General features: G+C 36.3%; 2 protein-coding genes across 3 annotated transcripts in view; one reads left to right on the top strand and one right to left on the bottom strand.

Moving 5' to 3' along the window:
• Positions 1-22276, top strand: part of NF1 (neurofibromin 1) — a 246667-nt gene that overhangs the window by 194329 nt on the left and 30062 nt on the right. The window contains exons 34-43 of the mRNA XM_081805985.1: positions 8741-9173; positions 9755-10095; positions 12389-12591; positions 16168-16361; positions 17444-17584; positions 17750-18029; positions 18736-18950; positions 19193-19254; positions 19399-19513; positions 20044-20154. Of these exons, the coding sequence (XP_081662111.1) occupies positions 8741-9173; positions 9755-10095; positions 12389-12591; positions 16168-16361; positions 17444-17584; positions 17750-18029; positions 18736-18950; positions 19193-19254; positions 19399-19513; positions 20044-20154 (2095 nt within the window). The remainder of the gene's footprint in view (positions 1-8740; positions 9174-9754; positions 10096-12388; positions 12592-16167; positions 16362-17443; positions 17585-17749; positions 18030-18735; positions 18951-19192; positions 19255-19398; positions 19514-20043; positions 20155-22276) is intronic.
• On the bottom strand, positions 1287-5494 carry EVI2A (ecotropic viral integration site 2A). 2 transcript variants are annotated; one of them, XM_006749774.3, is made up of 2 exons: positions 5277-5494; positions 1287-2665 (listed from the first exon to the last, which is right to left on the bottom strand). In XM_006749774.3, the coding sequence occupies exon 2, from the start codon at positions 2648-2650 to the stop codon at positions 1946-1948; it is 705 nt and encodes a 234-aa protein (XP_006749837.1). In that variant the 5' UTR covers positions 2651-2665; positions 5277-5494; the 3' UTR covers positions 1287-1945. The 2 variants fall into 2 exon arrangements, with proteins under 2 accessions (XP_006749837.1, XP_081661533.1); XM_081805407.1 differs by lacking the exon at positions 5277-5494 and adding an exon at positions 4748-4917.

Raw genomic sequence — 22276 nt, 5'->3', positions numbered from 1 at the left:
GTTAATTAGTGAGTGATGAATTTTAAATATTCCTGCAGTAGGAGCTTTATCTTTTTTTGTCAGAAAATGGTTGACCTGTATGTTGAATATGAAAGTACTTACCTAGTTAATGTCTTATTTTTTTAAAGGACACTAATTTGTTTTAATTTCCTCAGACAAGTATATATGTCACTTGACTCAATGAGTACTTTGTGTAGCACTATTTGTTCTAGTACACAGTCTCAAATTTTTAATTTATACAAGATGGGAGCTCTGCCCAGTTTCATTGCCAGTCTGGTCCTTTTTACCCCTCAAAAGATAACCTGATGTCACCATGATTGGCATGAGTGTTCTCTTCCCTTTTTACTTTTTTGACATTTAGCTTTATCTGGAATAATATGGTTATAATTTATTTATTTTTTTAACAAATTGGTAATAAATTGATCATAAAATTGATGCTTTGGTTTTTCCCTCGCATTTTAAGATACAACCTAGATCTTTGAAGCCATGGTGCCTGTAAGAAGTGATTTTGATGATCAAGACCAGTATCACCTAGGGAATTAATGCAGAAATTACCAGTGCTTGGAGGTTACCCCATTCCAGCTGAATCAGAAAGAGAGAGTGGGAATTAGGTATTGGCTAGCTTTAAAAACTCTTCAGATGATTCTGATGCACAATCAGGTTGAGAATCACGAACCTAGAAGGGAGGGTAAGATTGTGATCATATTTGGAAAAAAATATATAAAATTTTTTCTTAAATGGATAGCATATTGCCCAAAATAAATGCTCAATAAGGGATGAGAATTTTTAAATGTAGCTTGGTCTTTAATTAGTATGCCCTGGATCAATTTTAGTAGATAGTTGGAAAGTCTCTCAGACCAAGTTTTGTAATATATTTAACTGAAGGTGGAAGTCTTGATTTAAGTGTAAGTCATTATTTTACTTGAACCCAGTTTCTTGAAAGGTTAAACAGTGACTGGAGTATCCTGTTTTCCAGATGAGAGCAAACATACACACATCTTTCCTTTGCTCATGTCCCATTAGATAGTAAAAAAAAGTAAAACTGATCATTTATTAGGCCACTTGGCACCCTTGAAGTCAGAAAATTAGTCACCCTTTGGATATTTGCTATAAATATTCCAATAAGCAGTATTTATAGAGTAGAGGTACATTGCATTTAAACAGTAAGATGTGCTTTACATTTACACTTGGCCTTCTGTTGTGGTTACAATCTCATCTGTTTCAGTTAAGCTGTATTTCTTATTGATCTTTACAGTGTGTTGCCTAAGATAATAAACGGAATACAATTATATGTAGTCAGTTTTATTCTAATGAGTCTTAATTCATTATACAAAATTAAAAGTTTTAATTAAATATTTATAATAGAAAAACACTTTCTTCTGTGTGCCATATGTAAAGATGAAAACATCCGGCATAAAATTAGCTGTGCTGATGTATGAGCTGGTCCAGATTCTGTCACGTTCGGCAAAGGTACCGTTAAACTGCAGTTCAACTCTACGCACTAGGAATTTGGCTTCTGTTAGATGCTGAAGCATATACTTGCCTCTAAGGACACACTAAAACTCTTCAAAGTTCAATTACATTCAGACAAAGATCATCTAACTACTGTTGCTGAACAGGAAATATTTATTTAATTGTCCCTTTCTGCCTCCCATTAGTCAGTTCCTTCAACTCGTCTTTAAAACCTTTCCCACATTCTCAGGTTTTGGTTATTTACTTTTTAAAATACTCAGTGTCAGGACAAAAGTGCACAGTTTAAGTAATTGAGAAGGTGGGCAAACTTCTCCCCTTCTCACCTGCTGGATTCTAAATTGCAGGGCTGCCATGTCAACAAATTTTAGACCACCAAACCAACATGTTGGCATTAAATATCAAACTGATGTCATTTTTTTACTTCATAAACTTTCTCATTGCTCCTTTGCATTTTTCTTGACTAAAGCGCCTGTTAGTTAGTGAGTTTTTCAGTTCCTCCTTCATCTTTTCTTTCCCTTGTAGCTGTGAGTGTTCCAGTAGATTGCATCATTAGGTTGGGCCCTGTGAGCTGTTGTGCTCTTTTCCAAGTGTCTGATTCAGCAGGCCAGAGACCACTGCTTGCCAGAAAATCACCGTTGCTTCTAGGCTGACGCTTGCCTACTTGTTTTGATCGTCTGAGAGAGGAGACTTTGTTTGCCAGAACTACAGTTGAGAGAAATAGAACGGTGCAGATAAGAAAAAGCACTGCAATTATAACGAAGCAAATTAGCATAGCCATTTTGTTGTTGTTTTCCTCACAGACCTCTTTTTTGAAAATTTCACGGTGACCTTTGGTTGTGTTTTCCGTGCTCTGTACTGTTGGAGAACTGTTCCTGACGACAGAAGGTATATAAAGCTCCAGTTCCGATATAGGAGTTAGAGATGTGACCTGAGATGATGTTGCTATTTCAGTCCTGTTTATAGAGTTACCTCTTTTATCTACTGTAGAAGTTGTAGGGTTTGTGTTAATGTTTTCATTTTGGTTTCTGCCCGGCTTATTTTGAATATCTGGATCCCAGGCAGTAGTACTGTTAGCCCACAGATGGGTATAGTTTGCGTTTATTCCAGGAGACCAAGAAAAAACTGTTGTCGTCAGAAGGGCAAGATGCAGGTAAAGTCCTGTATGCTCCATGTCCATGAATATGCTGGAAATCTGTTGGGATAGCAGTATAATTTATTAATTTGGGAAAGAATTATGGTTCCTGGTTGTTGTGATTGTAGTTAAAAGATGGACAGCTGATACAAGTGAGCTACAAACTCATGCCTAATATTTGCTATCCTGTTTGAATTCCTTCTGACTTTTTTTCTGTCAGGCTGTGTATAAAGAAACAATTTAATTTCTGTATTCTTTCAAATGCTAGAGGTTAGCATTATGAATAACTGTGAATCATTTTAAACTGAATCCCATGGTTTTATATAGTTTTCTCCCTCCCAAGCATACTAAATTTCAGCTTTGAGTCAGATACTTCTGCTTTGTTTTTTTGATTCCTTCTTTTTTTTTTTTTTTTGCTCCCAACCATTTAAGGATCTTTCTTGCAGAAACTCCCCACCCTCTATGTGTCACCAATCTTTATAGTAAAAGAGAAATGTGGCCTTGAGCATTTTGCTTCATGTATGAAAAGAAAACACAAATGGCTTTTTTGGTTTTTGTTTTGGGGTTGAGAAAGGGGAAGTGTAGCAACCAAAGGAAAATGGATTCCAAATAGGAATTCAAGATGTTCTTTTTTCTTCTTAGGGTTTATCTTGAAGCTTAGAATAAAGCTGGTACTTAGAAATATACTCCCCGTATTTGTGAAAGCAATCATATGGTGGTGGTTCTCTCTTTTCACCTATATATCCCCTGACTTATTGTGGCTTTCTAAAAGCAAAACCATGCCAGATTTCTTCTGAATAATCTCAAAAGTTAAACCAAAGTTACTGGATAACTGAAAAAAGGATATCATCATTTATGCCTAGCATTTTTTTGTATCACTGTTTTGACATAATTTTTTAAAATAAATTATACAGTAAAATAGAGAACATCAGGTTTGGGGGGATTTAGACTATGGGAAGTGGGAAATCAAGGCAGATCATAAGTCTCAACATATAAATAAAAAAGATTAATTTTAGTTTTGGCTTCAAGCTCCTTGGAAGCCAGTACAAAAAGGGGACAAGTCTGTTCTAATTCTCATTATCCACCCTATGATTGAAGATTTAAATAGAACTCTTTTATAGTAATATTCTGTTCATCTGAGCTACTTTTGTAAGAATATTTTATTGTTAGCATTAAATAGAAGCAAAACTAGATTATTCTCCTGAGATTTACTCAGTGAAATTACCTGTTTAAGAACCTTATTTTAAAGAAGTTCTACTCAAACTTGAATGTGCGTGGGAGTCTTTTTCTTGTTGTTGTTTTGTTTTTCTTTTTTTTTAAATTGGATTCTGATTCTGTAGGTCTAGGAATGACCTGAGATCCTGTGTTTCTAACCACCACCCAAGTAAGACAGATGCTGCTGCTAGTCATGCTTTTTTTGAATTTCGAGGTTTTATTAGAAATAGTTGCTATATGTCATTGGATAAAATTTGTATGCTATTGATATACAGAAATTTGAAAATAACAAATGTTATATGTTGTTATACAAACAAAAGTAGCTTATAATAAACAATGCTAAATGGAAACTAGCCACTGAAGTAGTATTTCCTAAAGGAAAAAACCTTTATTATGTGTTCTAGAATTAAGATGACTTTTTGGATTATGATCTTTAATAGACAAAGATATTGCACACTGACTTCTGTATAATAGTGTTCAGCTTCAGTTTTTAAGTTGAACAACATAAATCTTTGTATACCTTATGATTCTTTCACAAAGAGAAATACTTTAAATTGGATTAACAAGTAATTTCCATCCTTTCATACTAGACTAGATTTCTGCATTCAGTGCTAAAATGATTTAAAGTGGATTATTCCTGGGGCGCCTGGGTGGCTCAGTTGGTTAAGCGACTGCCTTCGGCTTAGGTCATGATCCTGGGGTCCCGGGATCGAGCCCCGCATCGGGCTCCCTGCTCGGCTGGAAGCCTGCTTCTTCCTCTCCCACTCCCCCTACTTCTGTTTCCCCTCACGCTGTCTCTTTCTGTCAATTAAATAAATAAATAAAATCTTTAAAAATAAATAAATAAAGTGGGTTATTCTTATCACATTAGTTCATCAACAATGTAGTATACATCATGGTATTCATACACATTTTAGCAGTGCTTACCACGCACGGGGTAGATAATAGGCCCGCTGTTGATTGTCTTCAGCCAGATGTACTGTCATCCCCAAATAAACAAACTGTTAACAAAATGAGACTTTCTCCTGCCCTTACAAATGCCTGAGAATAGAGGACTGTCTCTGCATTCCTAATTTATGCCATGGAGGCCAGGTTATGTTATCAAAAGTTTTCTTTATCTCTGGTCATTTTCAATAAAATTTATAATGCCTAAGCATTAGTAATGAGAACTTTGTTTTTTCGACTTTTTAAATAACAAAACTTTTCAATTCACTGTGGAGTCTAAACTCAGATCCTTCCTAATCGTGATAAAAACTATTGTTGATGATAAATCTTTCCATTTCTAACTTAAATGTTACTTAATAGGACAGAAAAAACAGCATACATTTTCAATCACTTATGATTCTACTTTGTTAGTAAGATTCTTAGGTACTCTTTGAAAGCACTTCCTTGAACACTAGTCCGTACAAAGTTATAAGTGAAAAGGCATAACAAAAGCCGAATATATATGACCTACCTTACAAATTCTTGGTCAAAATCTGATTATAACCTGATTTTAATAAGCCACTTCTTTTCTTGTCTTGAAGCACAGCCTCCAAGTAATTTAAAGCAGAATAGACTTGGAGAATATGAACCTTAAAGTAAATCTGCAGTTAAAAAAAAAAAAAAAGGATATGTACAGCTAGCTTTCCACTTTTAAAACCAAACCACAGATGACACATTTCCTTTCTGCTGCAACTAAAGCACATATCACGGGGGGGGGAGGGGCGGGGGGGGGTAGAAAAAAAAACCCAGAAAGTCCAACTTGTCCAGTTGGCCACTGGCATGACAGGAGGCTTTGTACAACAAATCCCCGCCTCCAGGGCAGGGAGGGTTTTCCGCTCAGTGCCTTTTGACCTTATGCTCATTATATATGCCTGCAATGTGTTTTTGAATGATAGTATCATTCAAAAGAAGATGGAATGGTATTTTTCCTGCAGCATTAAAATCTCTAAAAATTTGTGTACCACAGACTGATTTGATGACATGCGTTTGGAGACCTGGGGTATTGGTCAGATAATAGAAACAGTGAAATACATAACCAACATCTCAAATTGTGGAACTACAACAATGACTTGAGAAAATATCTAGGAAACTTAGATTATATGGGGCAGAGTATGTTTTTATGTGGTTTAGTGTATACACATACAGACAAACATACGTACTCTTTCCCCTTGAATGTCCTGTCATCACTTCATATTCAGTATGTCTAAAATGGACTTCATTTTCTCTCCAAAAGTCCCTGCCCCTCATGATCTCTTTGTTTTTGTTCATGATAGCAGCCTTCTTTGTGATCTCAGAGGCTTGGTATATAGCGAGTCCTTTTAATTCAAGTCCTTCTTTCAGCCCTGATCAGACCTTGGATCATGTTGGTCCTTCCTTCATATTCTTGAATTGGTTTCTTTTTTTACTGTCACCATAGTATTTAGATCCTTATTAGGCCATACCTAGACTACAGTATCTTTTTTACCCGCCCCAACTCCTTCATAGAGCTTCTATATATCACTTCCTTTGATCATATCACCTCTTTCTTTACAAAAATAAAGTTGAATAACTCCCTGACACTATAGCAGTGATTCAGAAATATTTGTGCATATAAATATCAGATAGAAGGTTGTTTAAAAACAATGAAAATTGCCGGGCCCCACTGCATAGATTCATATGTAGTAGAAATGGACTGCATTTGTATCAAGTACCACAGTTGATTCTGATGCTGGTGCTTCACAGAATATATTCTGAGAGGGGCGCCTGGGTGGCTCATTCGTTAAGTGGCTGCCTTCGGCTCAGGTCATGATCCCGGGGTCCTGGGATCGAGTCTCACATCGGGCTCCCTGCTCAGCGGGAAGCCTGCTTCTTCCTCTCCCACTCCCCGCTGCTTGTGTTCCCTCTCTTGCTGTCTCTGTCTCTGTCAAATAAATAAATAAAATCTTAAAAAAAAAAAATATATATTCTGAGAAATACTGGGCCTCTGGGAGAAAACCTGAATCTCTTAGTTTTGATCCTTTAACAATTTAACTATTATGTATTTTTCCAGCTTTATCTCTTTTTTTTAAAGTTAAACTTTTAATTTAATTTAATTTAATTTTTTAGTTTTTATTTAAATTCCAGTTAGTTAACAGACAGTGTCGAATTAGTTTCAGGTGTACAGTTTAGTGATTCAACACTTACAACGCCCAGTGCTCATCACAAGTGCCCATCTTAATCCCCCTCACCTATTTAACCCTCCTCCCACCCAACTACCCTCTGCTAACCATCAGTTTGTTCTCTGTAGTTAAGAGTCTGTTTTCCGGTTTGCCTCTCTTTTTTCCCCCTATGATCATTTGTTTTATTTCTTAAATTCCACGTATGAGTGAAATCATACGGTATTTGTCTTTCTCTGACTTATTTCTCACTTAACATAATACTCTCTAGCTCCATCCATGTCATTGCAGATGGCAAGATTTCATTCTTCTTTATGGCTGAGTAATATTCCGTTGTATATATACCACTTTATCCATTCATCAAGTGATGGACACTTGGGCTCTTTCCATAATTTGGCTATTGTAGATAATGCTGCTGTAAACATCAGAGTGCATGTATTCCTTCAAATTAGTATTTTTGTAACCTTTGGGTAAATACCTAGTAGTGCAGTTGTCCAGCTTTATCTCTTAAGACTTCTCTACGTGATCCTTCATTCCAGCTAAACTAGCTGACGTGCCTCAGCACATCTCATCTAGTTATGTTTCTTTTTTTCTTTACCTCTCTCTTTTAGATCTGCTAATCCCTGCTCTTGTTGAATTCAGAATTTCTCCCACCCACTTCAGCCACAACATCTATGTAGTTTTCAAGGACTACCTAGTTTGTGTTCATCTCTCCCTCTTCTGAACTATTTTTCTCTGCAATTCATTTGATAAGTGATTACATACTATCTCATACCTTTTCTTTGATCTTGAAATATTTTATTTTAAAATCATTTAACTTGATTTTTATCTTTTCTCCCAACAAGATTAAAAATTCTGAGGTAAGGATATTTATCTGAGCCTATTGTATAGTCCTTACCAGAGTCATCAAGTGTAGAACATTGGGCCAAATTAATATAAGTGGTTTTGATTTGAAGTTCTAGTACTGTGTTCTTCAGGGCTTTCTGATGGTCCTTACTTTGGCTACTCACACTGATCAGCATTCTTTTGACTGTAAGCAACTTATGACCTTGTATGGCTTAATCAAAAAAATGGAATTCATTGGCTCATCAACTCAATAGTCCAGGGATAAATTTGATCCCAGGAGAGGCGTTATCTAGAGTTCAAATGAAATGGCTGGGGCCCCAGTTTCTCTCTTCGTTTCTCTGCTCCATTTCTTCAGTTTTTAGGCAGGCTTTCCCTTCATATCTCAAGGTATGAGCTAACAACTCCCAGGGCGATGTGTTTCTTTGTTTATAAACACCGGGAAAGAAAAAGTCTCAATTCCCAACTACAGCTAAAGTTTCTGAATTGGACCTCTTTGGCCCTGGTTGTCCTGATTTGAGTCATATGGTCATTGCTGAACCTCTCTGGTCAAGGTGGGGTAAACAAATTGACTAAAGCCATTCAGATCACCCCAGGGCTCCAGGTGGATCATTCCCACCCAAACTGTTCACCTGGGAAATTCGGTGGGCCTAGAGGCAACCAATCAATGTTCACTGCCTTCCTCTTCTTATCTGGGGTGTGCAAGTTGTTGTTGCTCAAGAGTGTTGGAATTGGAAACTTGTCTCTTTCATTTTACTTCAGCCTTATTTCTCAATCAATATCTAAAGGATAACATTTTTAAAAATGGATTTATATTTTACGTAATTTTTTGTTATTACAGTTTTCTCTAGAAAGCTCATCAGAAAATTAAAGGAATAAAATAGATTAGTAGTCTCTGTATATTTATTCAGAACTCTGTTAACAATCTGTGTCCTTTTTTTTTTGTCATCTTCCTTAGGTTTAAAACTGGTCAAATCAATGGCGATTTGCTGATATACCACGTCTTGCTGACTTTAAAGCCATATTATGCAAAGCCATATGAAATTGTAGTGGACCTTACCCATACTGGGCCTAGCAATCGCTTTAAAACGGACTTTCTCTCCAAGTGGTTTGTTGTTTTTCCTGGCTTTGCTTATGACAATGTCTCTGCAGTCTATATCTATAACTGTAACTCCTGGGTCAGGGAGTACACCAAGTATCACGAGCGGCTGCTGACTGGCCTCAAAGGCAGCAAAAGGCTCATCTTCATAGACTGTCCTGGGAAACTGGCTGAGCACATAGAGCATGAACAGCAGAAACTGCCTGCTGCCACACTGGCTTTAGAAGAGGACTTGAAGGTATTCCACAACGCTCTCAAGCTAGCTCACAAAGACACCAAGGTTTCTATTAAAGTAAGTTTCACTCCACATGAGGTAAATGATTTGTCACCCTTCTTGGCTAACCAGACTGCACTGGCCTCCCTAGGTGTTCCCATAGAGGTGGATCAAATGTAAAGTAGGTCCAGATGGAGGAAAACTAAGCTTTCTATCTTCGTGGAGGTCCTGTGGAAGATAGGAGAGGTGTACACTTAATTATATTCTAGGTTGGATTGGAGGCAGGGGAGTGTTGTAGAGAGGGTGGTTTGCCATCTATCAGTCAAATGGTAGAAATGTGTAGAGGGTGGAAGTGACCAGTTGAGAATTCTTCTGATTATTACATGCTTTTTGTGGAATGGGAGACATGACCCAGGATAAAACCAGTGATTGATTATGGGATTCTTGAACTTTTAAAAAAAAAAATGTTTCCAGTCTCTTTTGAGAGCATTTATCACAATAACTCTTGACCCCATTTGAACATTGGCAGTAACTCTTCCTTAAATGGCAAACGTGGTATTTGTTTGGTCAGTCAGTTGGTTGGTTTTCAGAGCCTCTTAGAGTTCTACGTAGTGGAATTTAACTCTTCTTCACTCTGCCCTCTCACCATCACTTTCCAGGTTGGTTCTACTGCTGTCCAGGTAACCTCAGCAGAGCGAACAAAAGTCTTGGGGCAATCAGTCTTTCTAAATGATATCTATTATGCTTCGGAAATTGAAGAGATCTGCCTGGTGGATGAGAACCAGTTCACCTTAACCATTGCAAACCAGGGCACACCACTCACCTTCATGCACCAGGAGTGTGAAGCCATTGTCCAGTCTATCATTCATATTCGGACACGCTGGGAGCTGTCGCAGCCCGACTCCATCCCCCAGCACACCAAGATTCGGCCAAAAGATGTCCCTGGGACGCTGCTCAATATTGCATTACTTAATTTAGGCAGTTCAGACCCTAGTTTACGGTAGGTTTTTTAAAAATTCACTGCAACTTTTTTCAGAGTTTGTTGCTTTTAGAATGAGACCACTTAATAAGCTTTTAATACAGCCTCTACCTTAATACTCTAAATCGGAAGGTATGCTATGTTGGTTAACCAGTGTGACCTCATCAGTTTGTGGGGTATTCACATGAACTGTGGAATTCTGAAAAGGGTGATTCACACTAAACCAATACATGTTCTTTCTCCAGGAAACTTTCGTCTGAAACAGACTACATAGCAGTTTTGGTTTTGTTACTCCCCCCCACCAAAAAAAGCCTTTTTTTTTTAAAGTCTATTCCTAAGTTTCTCCTTCTGAGTCCTCTAATTATGTTTTCCCATGTTCAGAAGTATATCACTATTAAGTTTCCTCACAGTCAGATTATTATTGTTTGACAAAGGAGGGCTTAATGTGCAATAACTCAAACAGTAACATTGCATACTTTCCACCTATATGACTTGAACAAAGTTCTTGAAAGAAGTCTTAAGACAGATGTAGATGTCATCTGACAGGGTATAATTGGTTCTGTTTAGATTTAATAATCTGAACATGAATGAGGAAGGAGCATGGCCTGTGGGGTCAGTAGATTTGGTTTAAATCTAGATCTGCTACAATGTATGACTTTAGGCAAGGTACTAAAGTTCTCTGAGCTCTAGTTTCCTCATTTTGAAAATAAGGGTAACAGTGCCTTTCCTATATACCTACAAAGGTTTCATAAATAGTATGTGTAGCAGTATATTTTAGCACCTAGTAAACAGTTTGTGCTCAGTATTACTGCCTCCCAACTCCCCCTCCCACCCCTCCTCTCTCTGCCAGTGTGTCTTTGTACTCCTTCCCTCCTTTCTCCCCTCTGCTTTTCGTGTTGGGATAATTCTTTGTCCCAGGTTCCTTGGGGCTGTCAAGATTTTTACAGATATAAATTCTTATAGGGTGTAATGTAGCCCAAGTTTTATAAGTGGGCCTTTTAGGATTCCTGATTCTTAAATAAAGGGGGGAGGCGGAAATCAAGATTTCTTTACCTGGACGGGCCTCCCAGAAATTATGTATAAAATTTTGTGTATGCTTAGCTTTCATTATCTCCAAGGAATCTGACCTACCCCGGTTTGAGCAGGCCTGGTTCTTTATAGCTGCTGAAATGTACCGAATAAAAGTCAATGGTATAACTCCAAATTCCTAGGAGTTAGTAAGAGATACACAAACTTAGAAACAATAATATTAATATTCTCATTTTAGGAAAATAGAGCTATAAAGCCTGCCTTTAATTTCTAATTCAAAATTCCTCATAGAAGAATGCTAACAATCTTCTAACAGTTACTAGCTTCACTGAACCTGTATTCTCTTGTGAAATAAAGTGAACTGACAGCTTCTGTTTTTTGCTGAAGCATGTCATTCCAGAGAAAAAGGCTTTAGGCTGACTTAAATTTCAGTGGCTTTTTGCCCCCATATGGTTGTTGCAAAAATATAGTAGCATGATGAAGGTTCGGAGGTCAGGAAAACCTGAAATTTGCTGAGCAAACTCTTTCTCTTGCTGGATAGGGGAGAAAAATGAAAATTTGAAAACCAAGTACAGTTTTTTTACTTGTGTCCTAAATTGCTTAAGTATATTTTCAGACATTTCTAAGGGAAATTTTGGTTCTAATGGAATTTGGATGTATATCATTGTTTTATGTTTTCAGTGGTTAAGTATAATGGAAGGAAAAACAGGGGGGACTTAATTATATTATGTTTGTTTTTGACCTCTAGTTTGTAGTACGTCATATAGGACATCAAGAAAGAAATTTGGTAGGTGCTGATGAAAGATTTTCACATTTTAATTTGATGAGGGGCCATCTCATTTCTCTTCTTATGATCCCCATTATAAATGGATCTGATGAGAGGGGGAACCACAATTTGAGTTTTTGGCTTCATTGAAAATATGATGAGCCTTATTCTAACTTTATTGATCCACCTTAGGACCATAAACCTCTCATATTTTATATCCTAGTAAAATGTCTTTTAGAAACGTCTTAATACTTACCTGTCTTAGGAGCCTCACAGTGCTCTTCTGGTAATGTCAAGAACCTCCCTTGAATCCCTAAATGATGAAAAAAAATCCCTAAATGATCAAGGGGTATTTTGTATTTACCATAGAACCATAACATCTTATCTCTCATTGATCATAAAATTTAAAAATAGTTGATTATGCTTTGTAGTAGAATAATAAGTTGTACGTTATGAAAAAAATTTGGAATCATAAGAAAAAATAAGTTTTAAAACAACTTTGTTTATGTTTTCTCCTAGGTCAGCCGCCTATAATCTTCTGTGTGCCTTAACTTGTACCTTTAATTTAAAAATCGAGGGCCAGTTACTAGAGACATCAGGTTTATGCATCCCTGCCAACAACACGCTCTTTATTGTCTCTATTAGTAAGACACTGGCAGCCAATGAGCCACATCTCACCTTAGAATTTTTGGAAGAGTGTATTTCTGGATTTAGCAAATCTAGTAAGTAATAATAATTTTCTTTAATACTAACAATGATTCTTTTTTTTTTTTAAGATTTTATTTATTTATTTGACAGAGAGACATAGCGAGAGAGGGACCACAAGCAGGGGGAGTAGGAGAGGGAGAAGCAGGCTTCCCCGTGGTGCAGGGAGCCCTATGTGGGGCTCGATCCCAGGGCCCTGGGATCATGACCTGAGCCGAAGGCAGACACTTAACGACTGAGCCACCCAGGCGCCCCTAACAATGATTCTAAGAAGATTCAAAGAAAATCCTTTCATTTCAGAATTTGCCAGTGAAATCATAATTGATTGTATTTTCGGTTCTTTATCTCTTCTAATTTTTCATCTGCTGTACTCTGCAACTGAAGAAACTCTGAAGGAACTTCCTGGTTAGACAACATTGAGAAATCCACCAAAATTCTGGCCATAAAAGCAAGGTGGCAAGATTTTTGATACTTTACATGTCTTTGAGCCGCTTACAAAGTATTTTTCGCACTGTTTCAGTTTAATTAGCTTCAGGATTTCTCTTCTTAGCAGATTATTCCAAATGAGTGAAGTATCCATGTTGTCTCCTTGATTTTAAGGAAATAGTCATTTTTTCTTTTCGTCAGGTTGACTTTGAACTGTGATTTTATTGGTCATGTACAGTTCCTGAAGAATGCAGTGACACATAATACAGGGTCCAGAGTCAACTCCTGACTTGGTTTTTAATAAGTCTTATAAATTTAACATCCACTCTTTCCATTTATTCATCTTCATACCCTGTTGTGGTAAATGTTGCTCTTCCTCCAGCTTATTTCCTGACATTTTCTTCCCTCCCCTTTCTCTCTCCATAATACATAAAACTTTTTTTCTGCAAACATATTTTTTTTAAGATTTACTATTTTATTTGAGAACAGTAAGATAACATAAAAAAGAGCACATGCACGTGCATGAGTTGGGGGAGGGGCAGAGGGAGAGAATCTTTAAGCAGACTCCCTGCTGAGTGCAAAGCCCAACTTGGGGCTCAGTCCCAGTGACCTATGAGATCCTGACCTGAGCTGAAACCAGTTGCTTAACCAACTGAGCCACCCAGGTGCCCCTCAAACATATTTCTTGATTTTTCAGCTAATTGAAAGCTTTGACAATTCATCAAGTCCAGATGACTACATATATTTACTTTTACATATATTATTTATATTATAATACTTATAATAAGGGATGTAGGAATACAACCCTAAAAAGAAAATGTGTTAAGACTGACAAATTAAGAAAAGCAGAAAGCTTTATTAAGAAATATTTAAAAAGATTTGAATGAGTGAACAGGCATATTGTGTTCTTGGATGAACAGTTCTTCCCACTTCCCAGATTATTATAAATTCAATGCAATCCCATCAAAATAGCTACAGGATTTGAGGACTAAGAATGAGGTAGAACTGAGGTGCCTGGGTGGCTCAGTTGGTTAAGTGTCCCACTCTTGATCTCAGCTCAGGTCATGATCTCAGGATCCTGAGTTCCAGCCTAGCACTGGACTCCATGCTGAGTATGGAGTCTACTTAAAAAAAAAAAAGAAAAGAAAAGAAAGAATGAGGTAAACTTAAAATGTTTATAAATTTCATTTGAAACAACAAGAATAGTTAAGAAAATGGTGAAAGAAAAGAAAACTGAGAGACACTTGTGGACATTTGAACACATAACAGTACAATAAAAACAGAGGTGTTCAAGAATCAGCAGTCAGATAAGTTTAAGAGAAACAGATTGATAAAGAAGTGTCACAAACTGATGGGGGAAAGATTAAATCATTTAAAAAATGAGGCTGGGAAATGAATTAAGTTGGGTCTTCATCTTCACCCCCAAACCACAAGATACCAAAATAAAGTCTAACTGTATTTAAGAATTGAATATAAAAACTGGAACCATTAAAAAAAAAAGAGGAAGCAGAGTATTTAATTGCTTTCTGGATGATTAAGGACTTACGAAGTAAAAAAGTGGTAGATAGAAAAGAAATAATGAGCGTAAATGATTACATAAAACTTCAAAACATCTCTATTTCAGAAACATAAAGAAAAGTAAAAGATAATAAAAAATAGGTAATATGCTTGCAGCAAATATGAGAAAAGATTAATATCTTTAATCATGAGTTCTTATAGATTAATAAAAATGGATCAACAACAGTAGTGTGCAGATCATGCTAAAAAAGAATATTTATATTTTAAGAAGTTCATAATAAAATCAAAGAAATAAAAACAAAGTAAAATAACAATTATCAAATTGGCAAAAGGTTTTTTTTCTTTGTTTTTAATTCAGTGTTGATGGTCTATGGAATTGTGAACAGGTGCAATTTTTTGAGAAAGCACTTTGGACATGGATGTCAAGACCCCTAAGAATGTTCATTCCTTTTGGCCTCATGATTCCACCTTTTAGAATTTATCCTAAGGAATTAGTGTTCACATGTTTATTATAGCATTACTTTTTATTTAGATTTTTTAAATTCAGGTATATCCTATCAGTTAAGTGCCCAAATCTTAAGTGAACAGCTTGATAAATTTTTATGTGTGAATACATCACAAAACCCTCTCCCAGACCAAGATACAGAAGATTTCCAGCATCCAGAAGGTTCCTTTCAGTCAGTACCATCCCCTCACCAAGAGTAACCACTATTGTGACCTCTATTGCCATAAATTTTTTTTGCCTACTTTTGAACTTCACATAACATTATTTATAGTAGCAAAAAATTGGAACAGTCTAAAGGTCAAACAATAAAGAACTAATTAAATTGTCAGATTTCCATATGATGGAATAATATGAAACCATCAAAAATGGTTTTGGTACAGAATTTCAGTTTGAGAATATGAGAAAATTGTGGAGATGGATGGTGGTGATAGTTGCATAATGATGTGAACGTACTTAGGGCCACTGAACTGTACACTTAAAAATGGCAAATTTTATATTGTATTTTCCCACAATAAAAAAAGTGTTTTGGGGACTCTAGATAAAGTTATATGGAGGAATATTTGTATCTTTTTCTAAGTCTAAACTTACGTCAAAATGAAAAGTTAAAACATGTTTTATCTTTGAAGAAAATATTCAAAACATACTGCATAGACAGTGTAGTCCTCATTTTTGTGGAGGACTTGGGGTGGGTATTATGTGTATACACACACATAAATGTACATAATCTCTATGTAGCTTTGAAAGCCTGAGAAGAGATGAGGTGATACACCAGTATATTAATATCAGTTTCATTTTTGTGGTGATGCTTTCCTTTCACCTAACTTTCTATGATTGCCACATATTCCTTATACAATTAGAATAAAACTTAATAAAATTTCTAACTAGAAGAGAAATGATTAAGAAAAAGAAAAATAAGATAAAACTTTCCAAAAATTGGCCAGCTGGCTTTTAAGATTACTTTCTTCATGGCTTATTCTCTTCATCTCTGTCTTTAATATATTGGCCAAATCTCTTTTCTCCAGACCTGATTCTACATAATGATCTTTACCTTTTACCTTCTTTTCCCCAATCCTCTATATTTTTAGATAACTGTTGATGTAATTTTCATTGACCATCTATGCTAATAGTGTATTTTTTTTTCCAGGTATTGAATTGAAGCACCTTTGTTTGGAATACATGACTCCATGGCTGTCAAATCTAGTCCGTTTTTGTAAACACAATGATGATGCCAAACGACAAAGAGTTACTGCTATTCTTGATAAACTGATAACAATGACCATAAATGAGAAACAGATGTACCCATCTATCCAAGCCAAAATATGGGGGAGCCTTGGGCAGGTATTGAGTTTGCTCAGATATTTGTCTAGTACCTCTGTGATGCAGATATTAATCTGGTACCCGCTTTGTGCAAAACATTGTGCTGGGCACTTAGGGATATAGCTGTAGAAAAGACAGTCCTCTCTTTCAAAAAGCATGCAGACACTCACCTAATTCTTGGATTTGGTTCAGAATTGTAGATGTCTAATGCATATTTCAGAGCCAGAAATAAACTATTTTGGTACTCTTTTTCATGGCATAATTATATAGAATTTAACTGTAAAAATCTGATGTTGTTTCTAGTAAATAGTGGTTTATTTTATTTATTTATTGGGGGGCGGGGGGAGGGGTTGAGGGAGAGAGAATCTCAAGCAAGCTCCACGTCCAGCTCAGAGCCCAAAGTGGGGCTCAGTCTCATGACCTGAACCAAAATCGTTTAACTGACTGAGCCACCCTGACACTCCTAAATAGTGCTTTATATAACATATTCTAGCATTTACATTCCATAGATGTCAGTAGATGTATGTTAACAATATTATTTTGGACACCTTTCATTTATAGTTCTAGCACAAGAATACCAGTATTAAAATATAGAATACAATGTAATATTTTATTTTTTATCTGACAAGAATTGTGCACATCATTTCTTCAAAGATCATACAATGCTGCAAATCTTCCACATAATTTGAAATGACCATGGAGCCGGTTTTATAGCTCTACAAAACATCCTAGTACTTGATGTCATTTCCTGTATTTTAAAATAATTGTATTTTATATTAGTCATACATCACTGTCTTAGGAGAGAACAGAGGTGCTTTGCTAGTGGATGAAAATAATACATGTGGATATTTTAAATTTCTGAATATTGGTCCCTTTTACTCTCTGAAGCAATTGAGTACAATTGAGTGAATATCTTTATCCTCCTTTGGATATTTAATGATAAATTTACTGACAGGTTTCTAAATAAAACTTAGTATTTTGGAGGCTTCAGGTAAAATAGAATTTTCATGTTGATTGGGCTACTGCTTTTGAAGTATTTTTAAAGTAAAAATTAAGTTGGCAGAGTAATGGCTAAAACATGTTATTTTTCCCTCTTCCACTAGATTACAGATCTCCTTGATGTTGTACTAGACAGTTTCATCAAAACCAGTGCGACAGGTGGCCTGGGATCAATAAAAGCTGAGGTGATGGCAGATACTGCTGTAGCTTTGGCTTCTGGAAATGTGAAATTGGTTTCAAGCAAGGTAATCAACTTTTCCTTTACCTTCTGGACTGTGGCATGATGTGTCTTTTTTCATTACCAGGAGGTTGTTTGTATTGTAACTAGTCATTTTAAGGTTAAACTGAAACTTTTTGTGATAAAACTTTGTTTTAGCCCCTGTGTTCTTTAAAATTCTGTTTCTTTATAGGTTATTGGAAGGATGTGCAAAATAATTGACAAGACATGCTTATCTCCAACTCCTACCTTAGAACAACATCTTATGTGGGACGATATTGCTATTCTAGCACGCTACATGCTGATGCTGTCCTTCAACAATTCCCTTGATGTGGCAGCTCATCTGCCCTACCTCTTCCATGTTGTTACTTTCTTAGTAGCCACAGGGCCACTCTCCCTTAGAGCTTCCACACATGGATTGGTCATTAATATCATACACTCTCTGTGTACTTGTTCACAGCTTCATTTTAGTGGTAAGTTCCCAGAAAGTACTTTGTGTTTTGCAATTCATTTCTCCATTTTATATCACCTGGTTGGCATAAATTATCTTACTCATTATTATGGTTCTCTTTAACACTAGCTGTTTATTGAAGTCTGTGATGATACATGAAATATTATCAGAAAGAAAAAGAATAAATTAACTCCATTCTATTTCAAGCTATAGCAGAGATTTTCTTTTAAAATCTCGAGAGAGAGAGAGAGAGAGAGAGAGAGTGAGCGAGCGGCAGGGTTGGGGGTGTCCACAGAGGGAGAGGGAGAGAGAGAATCCTTAAGCAGACTTCCCACTGAGCGTGGACCCTGACGGCGGGGCTTGATCCCACGACTCTGAGATCATGACCTAAGCTGAAATCAAGAATCAAACACTTAACTGACCGAGCCACCCAGGCGCCCCTACAGCAAAGATTTTCTCTGTGCGTTTGTCAGGTAGACTGTTGTAACCACAGAAGCTAAAGACTCCGCAGCAGTTGATGATGTTGTGTTACTGGCATGAACTTGTAGGTAATGGAGCTAAAGCAGTGAGCGTTGAGCAGAATGTGTCTAGAGGGTTGGTGTAGGGAGCATGACTATGTAGTTTTGATATGATTTTCAAATTTTCTAAAAGCAAAGTGAAATTGGGCACTTTAGAATTAAAAAGTTAATATCTTTAAAGTCTTTCCTTGTTCCTTTTTTCTTTTACAGAAGAGACCAAGCAAGTTTTAAGACTCAGTTTGACGGAGTTCTCATTACCCAAGTTTTACCTGCTGTTTGGCATTAGCAAAGTCAAGTCAGCTGCCGTCATTGCCTTCCGCTCTAGTTACCGGGACAGGTCATTCTCTCCCGGCTCCTATGAAAGGGAGACTTTTGCTTTGACTTCCCTGGAAACAGTCACAGAAGCTTTGTTGGAGATCATGGAGGTACATTAGACAAAATGATAAGAAACTGAGATCTTTTTTTCTTAATCCACTAGTACTATAAAGAAGAAATATTAGTTTATTCTGCTGTTCTATGCTTAATGCTTAAATAAAAACACTCCCATGGAACATGTTTATTGGTAATATATATGTCATTTATTTAATGACATTATAATAAACGTTATTTAAATGTTTCTAAAAACATTTATGTACACAAATATATTTAAGAGTATCCTTTTTTTAAGGCATGTATGAGAGATATTCCAACATGCAAGTGGCTGGACCAGTGGACAGAACTAGCTCAAAGGTGGGTCCCAAATAAATTTAAGTTGTAAAAGTATGTGTATTATTGAAAAGATAAATACTACTGCATAATCAGTATTTTAATTAATTATTTAGTATATATAAACACAAAGGTTTTTCCTGAACTCTTTGGATTTTTTAATTGCAGATTTGCATTCCAATATAATCCATCGCTACAACCAAGAGCTCTTGTTGTCTTTGGCTGTATTAGCAAACGTGTGTCTCATGGGCAGATAAAGCAGATTATCCGTATTCTTAGCAAGGTACGTCTCCCTCCTTTCCTCCTTCTCAAATATTTGTGGTTCTCAAGTTGTAAAGCATACTTGTGTTTTTCTAAGGGACATCTAAATTCGAAGTTAATAAAATGTCTTGTATGTTGCTTGTTAAACCTTTAAACAACAGATTGAATTATTTTCTTTATTGTAATTTTTGAACTGAAGAACGCTCTAAAGAAGATATCTTAAAAGAAAATATGTATTGTCTCTTTTGCTAAGAAGATACTCTTAGTATTTTATCAGTTTTCAAAGCATTTAACTATATGGTAAAACTAGCTTTATATAAAATTATATAATATGTAATTAATATAATAATGCATAATGTATTAAAATATAATATAGAAATATTTAAAAATGAAAACCCAAATGACCTATTTACCAAGAACACCATAGCATTGGAAATGATTCTAGCACTTACTAAATAAGGAATTGTTCCTGAACTGATTGTGAGATTTAGTTTAGGAGTTAATGTTTTATTTCAATGGAAGTAAATATAAAAAATTCTGTTTCCCTAAAAGGCACTTGAGAGTTGCTTAAAAGGACCTGATACTTACAACAGTCAAGTTCTGATAGAAGCCACAGTAATAGCACTAACCAAGTTACAACCACTTCTTAATAAGGTAATTACTATATAGAAATGAGTACATTCATTTTGGGTATTAGTCTTAAATGTTATTTTATTTTGTTTCAAAAAACTCAGAAAGTAAGTGGGACTGAGAAGAAGTTATAAAGAAAAAGCTGTAGTTAAAGTAGAACTTCCTTGTCTTTAAATTTAGTTGTTTGAAGAATTTACATTAGGGGAAGAATAAGTATGGAGAGTATGTCCTCAAGAGCTTATAAGTTTTTGTCTCATCAGTGTAAAAAGGAAAAATAGGTATATATTCTTAATTCTTTAATCCAGTAAGTAGTAACTGAGCATCTGCTATGTGCCAAGTACCATTTTAGGTGCCAGAGATGTAGTACCTGAACAAAACTAATAAAACATCCTGCCCTCATGGAGCTTATGTTCTTGGGGTGAGTGTGGGAGGTGGAAAGTGAATAGGTAATAAACAAAGTAAGTAAAATACAGAGTATGCTAGTTCATGATCATTACTGTGGAGAAATGTAAAGCTGGGGGAAGTATACCTGGTCATCAAGAGAGCCTGGGCGCTAAATGAAGATGATATTTAAAAGGAATAAAATGATGCGGCCACTGTTTTTGGATGGTCTGAGCTCATCTCAGCTTTGTGACCAGATATGTTAAATGACCTGTTCATTTAACATACCTGGACATGGTATTTCCAAATTGATAAAATGAGTAAACTAGACTAGATGATGGCAGAGTATTATTTTCCAACTCTGAAGTTATATAATTATGTGAATCGAATACAAAGATATGTCAGATGAGGGAGATTACAGAGAAATAAATACCTGTATGTTGCTCGTATTGAGTTATCTTCTAATATCTTCTATAAATAAAACATATCTTCTTATCCTAAATTGCACAAAATGGTTTTCTTATCCTCATATTAGAAGTTAAAATGAGGCTCAGAAAGGCTAAGTGACTTGCCCAAGGACACATACCTAATAAGACAGAGCCATGATTCCCTTCCAAGGCTGTCTGACCCTAAAGTCTGTGTATTTTCCCATTTACCACACTGCTGAAGAAGGGTTCCCCAAAATACATTATCTTAATTCAGAACAGCAAGAGATACTATATTGGTAAGGGTGACAAGAAAGTTAAAAGGGTAGTCTAAACTAAAGTTAAAGAGATAAGTGGGATTTAGTGTAGAGAAAGGGGAAAAGCCTTGCACAGCAAATGTACAGAAGGGGGATCATACAGGAATGCTAGGACAACAAAGGGATGGTGGGTAGACCATTCTAGTAGTATGGAGAAACTTTGCAGGAGAATAGTGAGATGGAAGATTGTAAATATTGGATAGAACTAATCTAACACTCAAGATTCTTCAGAAGGGAGTTGGCAAATGTACCTATATGTTTTCAAGCAGATGAGTAGTATGACAAGAGGAAGACTTCGAACGGTCCTTCTGGCAGTAGTGTGCACAGCAGATTGGAGTGGAGGGAGCCCGGAGGCAAAAAGAATCCACATTTAAAATAAGGACACATTTAGGGGCGCCTGGGTGGCTCAGTTGGTTAAGCGACTGCCTTCGGCTCAGGTCATGATCCTGGAGTCCCGAGATCGAGTCCCGCATCGGGCTCCCTGCTCAGCGGGGGGTCTGCTTCTCCCTCTGACCCTCTTCCCTCTTGTGCTGTCTCTTATTCTCTCTCTCAAATAAATAAATAAAATCTTTGAAAAATAAAATAAAATAAAATAAATAAATAAAATAAGGACACATTTAGAATAGTGTCATTAGCAGTAGGCAAATACAGAAGAGACTATTTTGGAAAAATTAATAAGACTTGGTGACTGGAGTTTGGAATCAAAGAACAGGGAGAAATCAAAGGAGATGCTAATATTCTCAGCCTGGCTAACAGTGTCTTTAGTTATACATGTGGAATAGATGAAGAGCTTACCTGTATATTTAATTTCTCCAAAAGAGAAAGCATGCATAGGGCGCCTGGGTGGCTCAGTTGGTTAAGCGACTGCCTTCGGCTCAGGTCATGATCCTGGAGTCCCGGGATCGAGTCCCGCATCGGGCTCCCTGCTCGGCAGGGAGTCTGCTTCTCCCTCTGACCCTCCTCCCTCTCATACTCTCTGTCTCTCATTCTCTCTCTCTCAAATAAATAAATAAAATCTTTAAAAAAAAAAAA

Source organism: Leptonychotes weddellii, chromosome 15 (genome assembly GCF_054177405.1).
Source record: "Leptonychotes weddellii isolate Sample4059 chromosome 15, ASM5417740v2, whole genome shotgun sequence".
In the NCBI taxonomy this organism is placed as follows: Eukaryota; Metazoa; Chordata; class Mammalia; order Carnivora; family Phocidae; genus Leptonychotes; species Leptonychotes weddellii.
This window is presented reverse-complemented; position numbering and strand designations above follow the sequence as displayed.